This window comes from Manis pentadactyla, chromosome 12, assembly GCF_030020395.1.
Source record: "Manis pentadactyla isolate mManPen7 chromosome 12, mManPen7.hap1, whole genome shotgun sequence".
In the NCBI taxonomy this organism is placed as follows: domain Eukaryota; kingdom Metazoa; phylum Chordata; class Mammalia; order Pholidota; family Manidae; genus Manis; species Manis pentadactyla.
The window spans coordinates 99,667,820-99,685,069 of NC_080030.1; the positions used below are offsets into that span (position 1 = coordinate 99,667,820).

Genomic DNA, 17,250 nt, shown 5'->3' on the forward strand with positions numbered 1-17,250 from the left:
CTCTTTCTGCTACTTGCTGCGTTTCATGTATAAGAGTATAATACCTTATTGGTGGCCTTACTTGAAAACCACTTGCAAATTTTTTGTATATCTCAATACTAAGTAAACATTGATACAGAAGTTGACTTGAATTTTAAAATTTGAAATGCAAATGTTTAAAAACCAGACAGCTGTTTTGGAATTTACCTGTGAAAAACTGACTGAACTCAGGCAAAGTTTGTTCTATGAAAATGAGACCCTGTAAGATTTCTGTGATCAAAAATACTAACATGAATCTGAAGTAGTGAGTAGGGCTTGCCGTGTTATGAACATTCTGTTCTGCATTTGAATTTTTAGTGTTTGTCATCAATTCCAGAATGAAAGTTAAAGACTTAAAGTCATGAATAGTCCTGTTCCCTGAGACTTCATTATTTTTTCCCCTATTACTGGATGCTGACATATGGCCAATCAAATGGCTGCTCCCTGGCATCAGTAAAAGGCAATCTGCTGCTTACGGAGACAAGGGCTTCACATGTTGTACCCAACAGAGGCTGGGCTCTAAGAGATACAGGAACAGCCTGACAGGTTACCGTGAAGCCTTTATAGAATTTAAGTGGAAAGAAATGAGGGACACGTTCTTCTGGAAACTTGTACATCGTGCAATAGAACCATAATGCAAAACATATGTAATTAAACATTTTCAAGTAATGACATTTTTTAAAAAGTAAAAAGAAAAATGATATTTAACTATATAGTTTATTTAATCTAATGTACCCTGAATATTATCATTTCAACATGTAATCATAAAAATTTGAGATATTTTGCATTTTTTTTTCATACTATGCTTGACATTGAGGGTGCATTTTACACTCACAACACGTCTCAGTTTGCATCACCACATTTCATGTGGTTGGTGGCCCCGTGTGGCTAGTGGCTATTGTTTCAGATGGTGCAATTTTGGGGGTTCACTCAGAGGAAAGACTATTGGGGAAGCCAGGTCACCCTCTGTGCTCACCTGAGATTTATAAAATGGCAACATTGCTTGCATAGAAGGCCTTTCCCAACTTCAGGATGATGTGAAGTCTGTATGCCCTTGGGAAATATTGCCTCTATGTTGTATTTTCAGTAAATTAGAAGGTTTTAGGAATATGCTTTTCCTTCCTTCTTTATTTCCCGAATAATGGAGAGACATTGCTCGAAGTTGAGAAGTTTAGTGTGTTAATTTGCTATAAGTTATAGATGCCAAGGGAGCCTGTGGGAGCTTGTATCTGCTCCCCATCTTAGTTAGACAGGGTACAGTGTGGTCTCTGATTCACCTCTTTCCTTGTTTATGATTAGTAACTCATCAAATGGGCCTACCACCTTCCAGCTGTGTTCTGTGGCCACGGTCGAGATCTTCTGCAGATTTACTTCTGAGACTTGAGTGGGAAGTTACTTTCAGAGTACAATGAAGATTTGTTGATTAACAGGCCTTTATTTCTTGCCAAATGTTGTAGTATTTGTTTCTGCTTTTAAAGACTCCTAACATATTGGCTCCAAAATACTTGGAATCCTGTGCCAAGTGTTGCCTTAAATATTTAGCATGTTGTTTTCTTTAAGCTTGAATATTTCAAACCCAGCTAAATGATCCTGTGAAATTGTGCAGCATCACAATTGTTTCTGAGCTGAGCCCTTTATTCTTCGCCAAATTTCAGTTTACAGCTGCTCTTTCTCTGGCAAGATTTATTCGCTGTCAATAGAGATCTGAAATGCAAATACTGATTCAGTCTTAACAATAAGGACTTGAATTGTCACACTATATTTGGAAAATGAGTAAGGAAACATTTTAAGGCAATTATTTTAATATATTCTTCTGTTCTGCTACAAATGAAATTTTGAAATACATTTGCTTAGCATTAAAGGTGATATTAAAAAGGAGAACATTTATGAGCATTTCGAATACATTTTCTAAGGTTTGAAAATTAAAATCTATTTTCTATTCCCAAACTTCTCTTAGTTACAGTGCAAGGATAAATGTTTTTGAAGCATGGTAGCGAACATTTCTCACTGCTGTCTCATGTTATATTCATGTATATTATTTTTAAAAGACAACTTTGATTTTGAGATGACTGTAATATAAATATAAGACTAACATGGACTTTGTGATTTTTTTTTCCTCCTTATAGTCATAGGTTTTTGAGATGTTTCTTTACAAATTAGCATTCTTTTGGGTTTTGTTTCAACTTCTCTGTTTTGTTTTTTAAACAGGATGATGAATTACATTGCAGGCATACTTTGGAGGTATTGCGGGTATGGTCCCAGACCACTCACATACACCGAATATCACAATAAAGAGAGTCAAATGGTCCCCAGTGCATATAAAAGTTATGTTTATACTATATACTGTAGTCTATTAAGTGTACAATAGCATTATATCTAAAGAAATGTACACACCTTAGTTTAAAAATGCTTTATTGCTTAAAAAATACCAACCATCCTCTGAGCTTTCAGTGAGTCATCATTGCCAGTCACAGATCAGCATAACAAATACAATAATAATAGAAATTTTGAAATATTGTGAGGATTACGAACATGTGACACAAAGACACAAAGCCAGCAAATGCTGTTGGAAAAAATGGTGCCGATAGACTTGCTCAGTGAGGGGTTGCCACAGAGCCTCAGTTTATGTAAAATGAAATATTACAAAGTACAGTAAAGTGAAGTTCTGTAAAACAAGGTATGCTTGTATTGTATCCTGGGTGATAGGTTCTCACAATGCCTGATCTTGGACCTTTTGTTCTCTTCTATGTACAAGAGATAATAATAGTGCCTGCCTTATAGGGTTGTTATGAAGATTAAGTGAATTAATAATTACAAATCACTAAGAATAATTCCTAGAACATAGTAAGAGATTTGGTGTTTATAAAATATATAAAAATTTCATCCTTTTAGAAAAGATATTTCAAAAACAATCCCAAAGCTTTACTTAGCTGATATAACATATCTATTACTATTCCCTCGTTTCTATAATTGGGAATGCTAATCCTAGGCTTTGCATGGGAATTTGTAATAAAAAGTTCTTTATACTTTTGAATGTGGTTTTAAACTGCTGATTTTAAATGTCTGCCTATAGCGAGAACCACTAGATGAATATTTGATGACAGTAACCGTTTCAAAACTCACTGCTGCATTTCAACTGAAAATAATCCTCCCACCTTCCCACGAGAACTTCCTATATCATCACCTCCTGTCACGAATTTTTTTCTTTCAATAGTTCTGACATTTCTGAGGCTCCCCAGTCAAACATGTCCGGGAAAGCTTCCTGGTGGCACTCCGGCATTACACAGGAAGCACTTGGTCTGCTCGAAGGTGGCCATTTGTGCTGCCCTGCAGTTTAGCAGCCAGCTCGCACCATGGGCTGGGCAGAGACCCGTCAAATAAATTAACTGTGCAGACTAGGCTGCTGGTGGCTCTCTGGCCCCCGAGTGACTCTTTCACACTCACAGGGATGGACTGGATGCAGGAGTTGTTAGGATAGGAGAGATGATGCTCAGTCATCCCCATGGTATCTTCACTCAGCTTCGAGAAGGGTCCACAGGCCAGAAACAGGGCTTGACGGCTCTGGTTCTCGTTCTGGGAGGGATTTCTCATGGGTGCAGCTCCCTCACCTCAGTCCAGTGCTGCTTCAGAGATTTTGGTCCACTGCGGAGATTTTCACAGATCTGATCCCAATGCAGTTTTCTGTTTGTGTTTATGGCATTACTTTCACATCATTTTAGGCTTTTGCCTTGGAGTTCTGAAGGGACATAGGCTGACTATTTTAGGATGAGGTGGGGAGTGAAGGGGTACATTTCACAGTCGGTAAATTTAGCAATTTCGAAAGATAGAACAGAAATAAAATTGTGTAGTCATTCATAAAGCTAGTACAGTGATGGCATACAGACATTGAAGGCTGGTATTAGAGATATATGTTACTTTTAGCCTCAGTTTTTGTTCATTTTCAAAGACATTTCTTTTGATGTCCTTTTGGTGCATAATTTCCCAAGTTTATAATTAACGCTGCTTTGGTTTATAATTGCCTTGTACATGGAATGGTCCCCAGCAGCCCTTTTTCCCCTAACCAATGTTTGCTCAGTTTTGTTTTATTTATCAGTGGAGTATTGTGTCCTGTGAGAGATTCGTAACTTCCTCATCTCTGGTGAGTCGCGCAGGTGCACTGGATTCTGTGCCGGATCAGTGCCTGGCAGTGATCGTGTTCCGAGCTTGTGCTAACCCCACATAGCAGGCAGCTAGAGAAGGAATCAGAGAGTTACGGAGGGGGTCACAGAGTGGAGTGAGTCACGTACACACATGCACACATCCAGATATACATCCAGAAGAAGCCCTGGCCTTGAAGATGTATACATACCGAGGGGACAGAAGCCCAGGAGCAGAGGCTCACAGGCCCCCAGACATGAGGTGACACATAGACACACACACACACACACACACACACACGCACACGCACACGCACACGCACACACACACACACGCACACATGCACACGGAAAGGGATACCCAGTAGGAAAGAGAAAGACACCCGAGGGGGTGAGGACAGGAAAAACTTAGAGAAAAAGAGAGCAAGAGAAGGATGGAGAGAAATAAAACAGGGAGAAAGAAGACGAGGGGATGTGCAGGTCATGCTCCCCCGAAGTGCCCCAGAGTCTGCATCCCCTAGGGAGTGGGGCGCCTGGGGGCAGCCCAGCCTGTGAGAGAGAGCGTGCTGACTTGATTGCTCTCCTTTGCAGTGTTCAAGAAATGCTGACAGGCCAGAGGCTCTGCCACTCGGAATCTCACAACCATAGCGTCCTGGCAGCGCTGAATCAGCAGAGAAGCGACGGCATCCTCTGCGACGTCACCCTGATTGCCGAGGAGCAGAAATTCCCCGCTCACAAGGCCGTCCTGGCAGCGTGCAGCGACTATTTCCGGGTAAGTCAAGGTAGTTTTTTTGTCTGTTTGTTTGTTTCTCTTAAAATGTCAGTAAATAGAGGATGACAGACTTTCCTATAGTGTTAAGCAGCCTTCAGACAATCAGATGATCCTCCCCAGAACTGTGAATGTTGGGGGCCCTTCCAGGGCAGAATGAGGTGGGGGCCCCATCAGGATCCTGCCTGGGCTGGGCACCTGCATGTGCCTCCAGCAGGCAGCAGACCTCTCTCCTTTGCATCTGAGCAAAGGAGCGGTTGGCACTTTACCACCCTAGGAAAGTGTGGTGGTATAGCACTCCCGTAATGTTTCTAGATTCGGAATCAGAAAAAAAATGTTAAACAATTTGCTGAAATTTTTAAAAAGCCCCTAAATATATGTACTGTTTCTGACTTCTTATTTTCTAGGCGTGTTCTTGTCTTAATGTTTTCCAACTATTTACTCCGGTGACAGAGATGCAATTGGCCTAATGGACCTTTAGGATTGACATGTGGGTGTCTGAGTGGCTGAAGGAGACATGTCTTATTTAGTAGAACTCTGGAGTTTGATTTCCAGTGACTAATAAGATATGGTGATATGTTTGGGTTTTTTTTTGAAGATGAATGTGTATGGTATGATTATAGCTAATTAGATGCCATTTATTTAGTAGTACTTCCTGTGATTCAGATGGTGGAAAAAGCATATGTTGTTTAATTCTCACAACAACCCACTTTACAAACACATACCCATACTATAAAAAAAAAACCACCATTTCACATATAAGGAAATGAATCTCAGAAGTTAGGTAATTTGAGATAACTCAGAGGTTAAAGTAATGTCACAGAGTTCCTAAGTGGCAGATAGAGAATTGAAACCTGCGTGTGACTCAACCATCATGCTCTTTTACCTCTTACATGGGTATAAACCTTGACAATTAGTAATCAGAATATTTAAAAATATTCTGAATGTACAATTTAAAATTCTTATTTAATTTTCTTTTCAGGGTTATTTTGGTTAACTAGTGACTAGGTGATAATTTCAACAGATGACAGCATAAAATCTCTGTATAAATGAAAATATAAATTTAATTGTGAATTTTTAAAGTTTCCCTTATCAAACTCTCACAATGATACAGAAACCAACTTAGGCCCATGGACAATTTGCTTGATGTGTGTATTGCCAGTAATCTTGGTTTTGATGTTTTCAAAATTAAGTAATTAAAATTTAGTTTATTTTTTAATTGATGTAGAGTTGACATATTATATTAACTTCAGGTGTACAATATTAAGGTTTTGACAATTACATACATTACAAAATGCTCACTGTGGTAAGTATAGTATATTAATGTAATATATAATTTATATATATATTATAAAATACTCACCATCTATTACTATACAAAGTTATTATGATATTATTTACAGTATTCCTCATGCTGTATTTTTCATCCCTGTGGCTTATTTGTTTTATAACTGGAAGTTTGTGCCTCTTACTGTTTTTGATGTTTAAGAGAAATATCAAGTGCATTCAATTGCCAGCAAGCAGTTAAACAGAATTTTCAAAGATGCCAAATCATAAAAGAAAGATTTTTAAAGAAAGTGTTTTAAAATGTGATGAAAATTAGTAATATAGAGGATGAAGAGGTAATTACTTGACATGTGTACCTGAAGCAAAAAGTTGGAATTTAATTCTAAACTGCAGAAACGAAGCAGGATATCTGAAAAGTGACCTTTAAGTTCCACGAACATAGTGATACATTTTATACACTCTCACATTGTCAGGCATTAATCTACCAGAAAAGTTAAATTTTTTAGAGAGCTTTGCAAACATCATACTTTTATTTGTTAGGTGTAACACATGCACATTATGTATGCATTTTGTCTTCTCCTAGACCATAATATAGCTCTCTTGGTGCTTTTAGCTTCTCTCCTCTTAGGTCTCTGCTGGTTCAGTTTTTAATTTGGTTTTGGGAAACGGTTTGATTTTGTGCATACGTGTCTGTGAGAGAGAATGTGTGAGTGCGTACATCCACGTCAGTGCAGGAGAGCATTTCACTTGGCATTTAACAGTGTTGCTCATTTTTCATGTCTTCCACCACAACGCCTCTGGAGCTCTGGCAGGTTATATGCAGACAGTGCTTCCTCTGTAAAACTGTCATCAACCTGTGAAGAAAGCTTTATTATTCCCATTCTGCAGGTAAGGAAACTGAAGTGCAAAATGTTTAAATGACCCACCCAGGGACAGCCAGAGACTAAGTAGGAAGAGCTGCTTCTCACACACCGGAGCACCTGTTTCCTTGGTTACCAGGTTGTGTTTTTTTCGCTTAACCATGTGCCTTGCTGGATTCATACACAGTTCCTTCCATTTTCCGTGCTTGTGAGATGGAATTAAGGGACTTGTGTGTTTGTTCATATCGAGAAACTGAAACAAAGCTGGAATGGTTGGCACTGAACTCTTTTCTAGGTACTGTGCTATGTGCTGGAGTTACAGTATTTAACCAGATGTAGACTGAGCTCTGTGAACTTGTAATAGGCATATTATGCTGGAGTAGTTTTTACTTTGTACTCTGTATCTTTTGTTGGTTTTTGTTTCATAACAAACCACTCTAAAACTTAGATGTTGGGTAGTTCCTCTGATCCGCCAGCTCCACTTATCTATGCTGGATTCATTCCACATCAGTGGTTAACTGGAGAGTTGGTTAGAGCCTGGATGATCTAAGTCGGCCTTGTTCACATGTCTGGTGATTGATGGTCTCTTAGCTGGGATGGGAGGAGTCACTGGGCATGTTTTTCCCACAAACAGGCTAGCTTAGGCTTTTTCACATGACAACTAAATTCTAAACAGCAAGACAGCAAGAAGCTTCAATGAGCAGGTGCTTTGCAATCTCCTGTTCGTGTTATGTTTTTTAATGTCCTATTGGTCAAGCAAGTCACATGGGCAATCCCAGAATCAGTGAAAGAGAATGTGCCAAAGGGCATGGTTGCAAGAAGGGGAAGAATTTGCAAACTAACATTGTCAAGAACAGTCAAGACCCTGAGATTTTACCCTACTGGCAAGCCAGCAAGTTAGCCTACCACAGTTAATTTCATACATGCTGGTAGAAATCAGTAAGACTCGTAAGTCAGAAACAAAGGACAGCTACCAATGACTCATAGCAACAGTAACATCTGAGTCTGCACTTATTTTAACCTCTTCCCTGAGGCCCAGTTCCCACAGGGTGATGAAGAGGGCCAGGTTGCATTACTGCCCTCCAATGGGATTGCATTATAGGAAAGGATCCTTGAGCTCAGGGAATCCAAATCTTTATTTGCACTGAAGGGAGACATGATCATATTAGACAGTAAGCATGCCTACCCTTTGCAAAAAGACATAGTATCTTCCAGGATTATAAGCAAAACTGTCCTTTTCTCCAAAGGGAGACACCACTTTGTCATCCAAGGCAGTTTGCTATGGAAACATCCTTGGAAAGAGATTTCAGAATAAAGGGTAGCCAGTGCCTCCCTCCCAATATGTGCAAAAGTGCAGGAGACCCACAGAGAATTGTTTCTCAGTGATGGCACGCCCTAAACTAGAATTGTGTTTGTCTTCCTTGTGTCTTATGTTCTACTACACTGAAACACAACCCCCGGAAATAGTTTTCCTGTCTCAGAAGTTCCTGTATCTCTCCCAACACTTACAGTGTTGCCTCAGGCTTAGTAAGTGCTCAATTATATTCATTAGGTGAATGAAGAGATGTGTTCTAATGGAATTCCATGTATATTTCAATTCTTAGTAACCTAAATATAAAAATAAACAAATTATTGATGCATTTTTCTTTCTAGCATGATCTGTTCAAGTTAATTGAGTACTTTGATATGTTAGATTTTTATAGTTTGTTCTTAGAAAGTGCAAACGGTATAAAGCAGTGGTGGAAGGAAGAAATGGAAGAGCTTAGGAGTCAGATCTGAGCTTGAATCCAGTATCAGGGACTACATTTCTCTGTTCACCATTGTTTCCCAGAGTGCCTGGCAAATAGCAGGTGCTAGTCTAATTAACATTCATTGGATTATTGATCCTTTTTGCTATCTATTTTACGAGCATAGATGAATCAACATGAACCTATATTTTTTCATCTGTAAATTGGTGATCATAAAGCACATCTCAGATGGCTGAATATAGATTGAAATGAGATAAGGTATGTAATGTGCTAAGCACTGTATCTGATATACAGTAGACCTTCAATAACATTAGCTGTTTCCCTCCTTATACTCACTTGTGATAGCCGGTCATACTCTGCCTAGCTCTTTGTGGGAAAAGAGGACAATTCATCTTTACACTCCCTTGATTGCAGACTCCCTTGATTGCAGACTCACTCACCTTTTGGTGGGTCAGAGAAACTTCTTGATTTCATCTATTCCCATCTTTTCATTTTCTGAATCTGACAGCTCCTTTCTTCTTGCTTAGAGTGGTCTAGTAACAATCTAACTTTTTCGTATTCCAGTTGTCCCTTTGCAAACCGTTGTGCAGTTAACTGTGTGAGGTCCTCGCTGCATGTCTGCCAGATTCTGGGAGTGTGCCTTCATGCTGTGTCATTGTTATCCGTCCTTATCTTTGTTCTCCCCATCGGTTCATTGGATGTTGCAGCCATACTGTCCTCCAAATACACTCTATTCCACGGAGGGCCTGTCCACCTCTCAGCCTTGCTAATGACCATCCCTTCCACCTTAACCTCCTACCTCTTGGTTTGCTGTGCCCATCTTCTAAGGCTTGTCACAACTAACCAGTGTGAAGTCCTTCATGAAGCCCTATCCTGTCCATCCTCTGCCTTCTCTCTAAATTCATATGCAAAGTTTTTGCATATGAATTTTGTAAACCTTTAGGGAATTTTGTCTCCTTTTGTCTCCCTTAGGGAATTAAAGGTCGACAGAATGGAAGGACAACCTATGGAATGGGAAAATATTTGCAAATCTATCTGATAAGGGGTTACTATCCAAAATGTGTAAGGAACCCATTGCAACTCAACAGAAAAAAAAAACAAAACACTGTGGTTTAAAAATGCACAAAAGATGAACAGATACATGTTCAACATCACTAATCATTAGGGAAATGCAAATCCAAACCACAATGAGGCTTCACCTCACACCTGTTAGGAGGGCCATTACCAAGATAAGAGATAACAAGTGTTGGTGAGGATGCAGAGAAAAGGGAACCTTGTATACTGTTGGTGGGAATGTAAAGTGGTGCAGCTACTATAGAAAACAATATGGAGGTTCCTGAAAAAATATGATATAGAATGAGCATATGATCTAGTAATCCCACATCTGGGAACATACTGAAAGGGAATTAAATCAGCACCTTGAAGAGATTTCTGCCCTCTGGTGTTCATTGTAGCATTATTTATAATAGCCAAGATAGGGACACAACCTAAGGTCTGTCCACAGATGAATAAAGAAAATATGTGCATATGTGTGTGTGTGTGCTTTGGGACATTTTTTACCCATGAGAAAGGGAAATCCATGAGAGCATTATGCTAAGTCAGACAGAGAAAGACAAATAGGTATGCTCTCACTTACAGGAGCAGAGAATAGGACGGTCGTTTCCAGGGCTGGGGAATGGATGAAATGGGGAGATGTTGGCAAAGGGTACGAACTTCCGGCTATAAGATGAGTAAGTTCTGGGGATCTAAGATGCAGCATGGTGGCTGTAGTTAACAATATGTACTGTAGACTCAAAAGTTGCTGAAAGAATAAATCTTGAAGTTCTCATCATTTGCACCCAAGAGGAGGGAGCTGTGTGAGGCGATGGAGGGATGTGTTAACCTGATTCTGGTAATCATTTCTCAATGTATACGTGTATCAAATCATCACATTGTACATCTTAAACTGACACAATATTGTACGTCAATTGTATTTCAACAAAGCTGGAAATAATTATTTTAAAGAAATTAAAGATCACGTTTCTATCTTGTGTTGCACCCTTTCACCAGAAACTTGTGAGGGGGACTGTGACTAGCTGGGGGCTAGTGATGTCTAAGTACTGTTGAACAAAATTGAATGCGGACGTATTGAACCAGAGGCAGCACGAGAAATTAGAGGCCTTGTGATCTGGAGCCTGCGTGTGAGGGGCGGGGGTGCGCCTGCCTGTTCCCCTCCGCCCCGCGACAGCCCCTGTGACACACACATTCGCAGGGCCTCGCGTGGGCAGCCTGGAGCTGTGCGCCGCGCTGTAGCGTCTGGAAGCTGTTGTTTAACATTCGCTGTCTCCAGCTTTAATCGCCACGAACGCCTACACTTTCTGGCCAAGGAAGCAGATGTCTTGACTGTCTAATATAGCTTCACATATGTGAGGGTAAAGTGATTCAAATATGACATTTTGGAAAGTTAAATATTTGAGCATCATTTTCCATTCGATCCTGAGAATGCTCTGCCTATGTCATTTTTAGTTTTGAGAGAAGAGAAAAAGCCCATGGTTTTTAAAAGAAGTCTGTGTTCCATGTATTTTTATAATCATACTCTCCACTCACTATTTGAATAAAATGGTGTAAAAAGCTATTAAATGAGTATATAATACATAATTAGAAATAAATGTTTGAATTCACTACGTATTTCTTACATAATCTACTCTCTTCTACACAGAATGAATTCATAGTCTGGTAAGAGATACAGATAAGGGAAGAAATAACTGAAGTATCATGCAATTTGTATTAGGGTTTGGGGTGCTTTTTTTGGGCCTGACCCTTGTTTTTCCCCTCTTCCTCTCTCTGGCATTCTCAATCAATAATAGCAATAATAGTAACTACTATTAATTATTGTTTGTGCTACAAGCACTTATTTTAAGTGTTTCAAAACTTGTTTTATTCCCTAAAGAAACCTCTGAGTATTATTATTTATCATCATCTCCACTTTCAAAGTGAAGAAAAAGAGGCCCAAGTTTAAATACGCTGACATTAGTGGCATGAAGTGTGGTTAAGGAAGAGCAGGTGAAGGCCTGGCCTAACCGAGGAGCTGGTGGCTGGGGAGAAGAGAATGTGTGTGAGGGGTGGTCTGCAGGGAGCAGAGTGGGCTGGACGTGGCAGGTGTGGATGGCCGGGGAGGAAACACAAGTGCGTGTGGCTCCCCGCTGGCTGGAGGGTGAGGGCTAGGAGAGCGGGAGGGTGCTCGCACCACCACAGACCCGAGGCTCAGAGCGGGTTGGGGAAAGGGCAGCGTCTAGATTTTAAAGGAAGCTGTAACCACTGAGGCAGCAGGCAGGGAGGCTGCGGGTGAGGACTTCAAGTTCCCCTTGAGGGGCGGAGCTGAAGTCTGTTTCAGTTCTGCTTAAAGTTTGTTTGTAGAAGTAATTAAAAAGCAAAGCCATATCTGTTAGGCATTAGAGTATGGGTGGAGAATGAGATTTTATCAGCTTTGTAGATACTGTGAAACCCTAAGGGGGAGGAGAAAAGAAACTTAAAAAAAAAAATCTTAAGATAAAGGAGCCATGTATATACAATGAGGAAATGACAGCCTCTTCAACAACTGGTGTTGGCAAAACTGGACAGCTACATGTAAGAGAATGAAACTGGATTACTGTTAATGCCATGCACAAAAGTAAACTCAAAATGGATCAAAGATCTGAATGTAAGTCATGAAACCATAAAGCTCTTAGAAGAAAATACAGGCAAAACTCTCTTGAACATAACATGAGCAATTTTTTCTTGAACACATCTCCTCAGACAAAGGAAACAAAAGCGAAAATGAACAAGTGGGACTATATCAAACTAAAAAGCTTCTGTACAGCAAAGGACACCATCAGCAGAACAAAGAGGTATCCTACAGTATGGGAGCATATATTTGTAAATGACAGATCCAGTAAGGAATTAACATCCAAAATATATAAAGAACTCAAGCGCCTCAACACCCAAAAAGCAAATAATCTGATTAAAAAATGGATGGAGGATCTGAACAGACACTTCAAAGAAGAAATTCATATGGTCAATGGGCACATGAAAAGATGCTCCACTTCCCTAATCATCAGAGAAATGCAAATTAAAACCACAGTGAGATATCACCTAAACCAGGTAGAATGGCCAACATCCAAAAGACAAGGAACAACAAGTGCTGGTGAGGATGCAGAGAAAGGGGAATCCCTCTGCACTGTTGGTGGGAATGTAAATTAGTTCAACCACTGTGGAAAGCAATATGGAGGTGCCTCAAAAACCTAAAAATAGAACTACCATTTGACCCAGGAATTCCACTCCTAGGAATTTACCCAAAGAAAACAAGATCCCAGATCAAAAAAGACATATGCACCCCCATGTATGTCACAGCACTATTTACAATAGTCAAGACATGAAAGCAACCTAAGTATCCAGCAGTAGATGAATGGATAAAGAAGATGTGGTACATATACACAATGGAATACTATTCAGTCATAAGAAGAAAACAAATCTTACCATTTGCAACAACATGGATTGAGCTGCACAGTATTATGCTCAGTGAAATAAGCCAGGCAGAGAAAGACAAGTACCAAGTGATTTCACGCATTTGTAGAGTATAACAACAAAGCAAAACCAAAGGAATAAAAGAGCAGCAGACTCACAGACACCAAGAAGGGACTAGTGGTTACCAAAGGAAAAGTGGATGGGGAGGGTGGGTTGGGAGGGAGGAAAAAGGGGATTAAAGGGTATTATGATTAGCACATGTAATTTAGGGGGGTTATGGGGAAGGCAGTATAGCATGAAGACAAGTAGCGACTCTATAGCATCTTACTATGCCAATGGACAGTGACTGCAATGCAGTGTGTTGGGGACTTGATAATATAGATGAATATAGTAACCACAATGTTGCTCATGTAAAACCTTCATAAGATTGAATATCAATGATACCTTAATAATAATAATAAAGAATTTAAGGAAGTTTAAGAAGATTATGGTAGTGATTCAGTTATACAATGCTTAAGTGTATATTTTCTTATATGTTTGAGTTTTGATAGCAAAACCATCAAAAAAATTAATTATTTGCAGGTTATTTTTATCCATTTTCACTCTGCTTGATTGGCTTTTGAAACAAAGAACTCCAACATTTTGTTTTGCAACAAAAAATCCAATCTCAGGACCATTTTATCCTTGCTACATTCCTTTTCTGATGATAAAATTATTTTGCTCTATGCTGTGAAAATACTTGACCTCTAATTAAAAATTTTTAAATGTCCGTAAACATTTAGATTTCATTTTTTTTCAGTTTGGTTTAGTATTTAATATTTAATTTTTATTTTTATTTTCAATCCAGTAGCTATTGCTACTTCACAAATCAGTGTGCTTCTTTGTTACTTCTTAAGGTGGTAAGAACAAACTAACTCCACAGTTAATAGTAGCACCAAATAGTGCACAGAATTCACTACTTTCTCAATTCCATACACATTTACTGAGCATCTACTAAATACAGAAGTGTGTGGAGGATGTTGCAGGAGGTACAAAAAACATCACCACTGCAGCTTCTACACAAGAAGTGAAGGTTGAGGTCCCAGGAACATATGAGAGCACAGCAGGGGGAAAAAGAGAGCAGAAAAGAATACCTGTCGTTGGAACCTAAACGATGCCTTTACTCAGGTGGCGGGAAGAGGATGAGAAGATGGCTCACCAATAGGACAAAAAAGAAGAGTCACAGATTTATAAAGATAAGTGGTGTGCACATTCTAACTAAAGACAGAAACGAGTTTCAAGAGATTCACACGTTCTGTAGAATGATCAAAGAGGGCACAGGAAAATCCACTGTTCTTTAAGAAGTTGGCATCAGTAGAGTGTGGAAAAGGAGGCCAAAATCTAAGGGGTAAAAATATTGATTAATGCTGATCCATGGACCAGTGCCAGGCTGTGAAATGTTTAACTGTCCACACGCTGAGCTACCAAATACAAATCAGCTACAACATGAAACACTGTATTGGTTCAACTGGCATTTTTTTTTCTGTAGGAAGTCTTTTTCAAGGAAGCAAGGAATGAGTTCATTTGTATTCTGGCAGGGATTTGTTGACTTGTCTCTGATGGATGAGAAGCAGTTTGAAGACAGACGACTTTAAAGAACACTAACAGATAATGACAATGGAGATACACCACTCCATTTTTATTTTTTATCTTACTTTATTGAGATAAAATTGCCTATAACATTATGTTAAGGCAAACAATCTCATGATTTGATACATACATATATATTGTGAAATGATTACCACATTAAATTAGTTACAACACCCATCACTTCCCATAGTTAGCTTTTAGGTATGTGTGTTTAGTAACTATTAAGATCTACTCTCTTAGCAACTTTCAGGTCTACTGTACAGAATTGTTAATTGTACATTAGATCCCTAGAACTTATTCAACTTTTAACTGGAAGTTTATACTCTTTGACCAACATCTTCCCATTTTCACCATCCCCTGGCCCTTAGCAACTAACACATTCTACAGTTTCTGTCATTTTTTAGCTTTTTAAGATTCCACAAATAATTGAGATCATACAGTGTTTGTCCTTCTCTGTCCGATTTAATCTCACTTAGCAGAATGCCATCAAGTTCCATCCATGTTGCAAATGGCAGAATTTCCTTCTTTTTCATGGGTGAAAGTATTCCATTATTAATAAATAAATATTTGTGGGGTTTTGTGTATGTATTTATGTGTGTGTGTGTATGTGTGTATATATATATATATATGTGTGTGTGTGTGTGTGTGTGTGTGTGTATGCATATGTCTCAAATCTTCATCCAGTCATCTATAGAAGGATATTTAGATTTTCCCATGTTTTGGCCATTGTAAATAATGCTGCAGTGAACTTGGGAGGGCAGATAGCTCTCAAGATCCTGATTTCATTTCCTTTGGATTTATACCCATAAGTGGAATTGCTGGATCATATTCTATTTTTCATTTTTAGAAAAGTCCATAGTAACTGTACTAGTTTACATTCCCTAATAGTGCACAAGGGTTCCTTTTTTCTGCATCCTTACCAACACTTGTCATTTCTTGTCTTTTAAATAATAGCCATTCTAGTAGGTGTGAAGTGGTATCTCACTGTGGTTTTGGTTTACATTTCCCTGATGATTAGTGATGTTGGGCACCTTTTCATATGCATGTTGGCCATTTGTATGTCTTTGGAAAAATGCCTATTCAGTTCCTCTGTCAATGTTTTAATTGTATTGTTGTATGAGTTCTTTGTATAGTTCAGATATTATCCCCTTATCAGACATATGATTTACAAATATTGTCTCCCATTCTGTAGCTTGCCTTTTCATTTTGTCGATGGCTTCCTTTGCTGTGCAGGAGCTTTATAGTTTGTAGCCCCACTAGTTTATATTTGCTTTTGTTGCTTTTGCTTTTGGTGTCAAATCCAAAAAATAACCAAGACCAGTGTCAAAGAGCTTATTGTTTAAGTTTCTTCTAGGATGTTGAGAGTCTTTATCAAGAAAGGATGTTAAATTTGTTCAAAAGCTTTTTCAGCCCCTCTTGAGATGATCATATGATTTTTATCTTTCATTCAATTCATGTAACACATTAATATAATAATTTTATCATTCACTCTATTATGTATCACATTTATTAATGTATTATGTCACACATTTATTAATTTGCATATACTGAAGAACCTTGCATCTCAGGAATAAATTCTATTTGATCATAACATATGAATAATTATTGTGCTGTTGAATTTGGCTTGCTAGTATTCTATTGAAGATTTTTGCATCTATATTGATCAGGGATATTGATCCATAGTTTTCTTTTTTGTAGTGTCCTTATCTGGCTTTGGTTTCTAGGTAATGATTGCCTCATAAAATGAATTTGAAAGTGTTCCCTCCTCTTCAAGTTTTTGGAAGAGTTTGAGAAGTATTAGAATTAATTCTTCTTAAATGTTTGGTAGAATTCACCAGATAAATCATCTGGTCCTGAGATTTTGTTTTTTGGGACTTTTTTGATTACTGATTCAGTCTCCTTGCTTAATACCGGTTAATTCAGATTGAATTTCTTCATGCTTCAGTCTTAGTGGGCTGTCTGTTTTTTAGGAATGTGTATATCTAGGAATTTAGAAATATGGTCCTTCATATTTTGTGGTATTACATATTTTGTTTCTGATCATGGTAACTCCATTCAGTGGTACCTCCACTCAGGAATCTTATTCAGTAATAAAAAGAAATGAGTGATAAAAAGACATGGGTGAACCTTAAATGCATTTTACTAAACGAAATAGGTCATTCTGAAAGCTATGGTTCCAAAAATGGTAACCGGCATTGGTGGCATGTGCATGTATGCAATGTGTGCAAAAGTGCAGGTGCACGTATCAGGTCCAAAATTGAAAGACGCAATAGGGCCTTTTGATTCTGTGTAACGATAAAGTAACATTTAGCAAACAGTGT

The 17,250-nt window shown here is 38.6% G+C and overlaps 1 protein-coding gene across 5 annotated transcripts in view; it reads left to right on the forward strand.

Moving 5' to 3' along the window:
* The window catches only part of KLHL32 (kelch like family member 32), a 174,873-nt gene that overhangs the window by 37,630 nt on the left and 119,993 nt on the right, over positions 1-17,250 (forward strand). For all 5 annotated transcript variants that reach the window (XM_036890349.2, XM_057489439.1, XM_057489438.1 and 2 more), the window contains exon 3: positions 4,746-4,926. In XM_036890349.2, the coding sequence (XP_036746244.2) occupies positions 4,746-4,926 (181 nt within the window). The remainder of the gene's footprint in view (positions 1-4,745; positions 4,927-17,250) is intronic.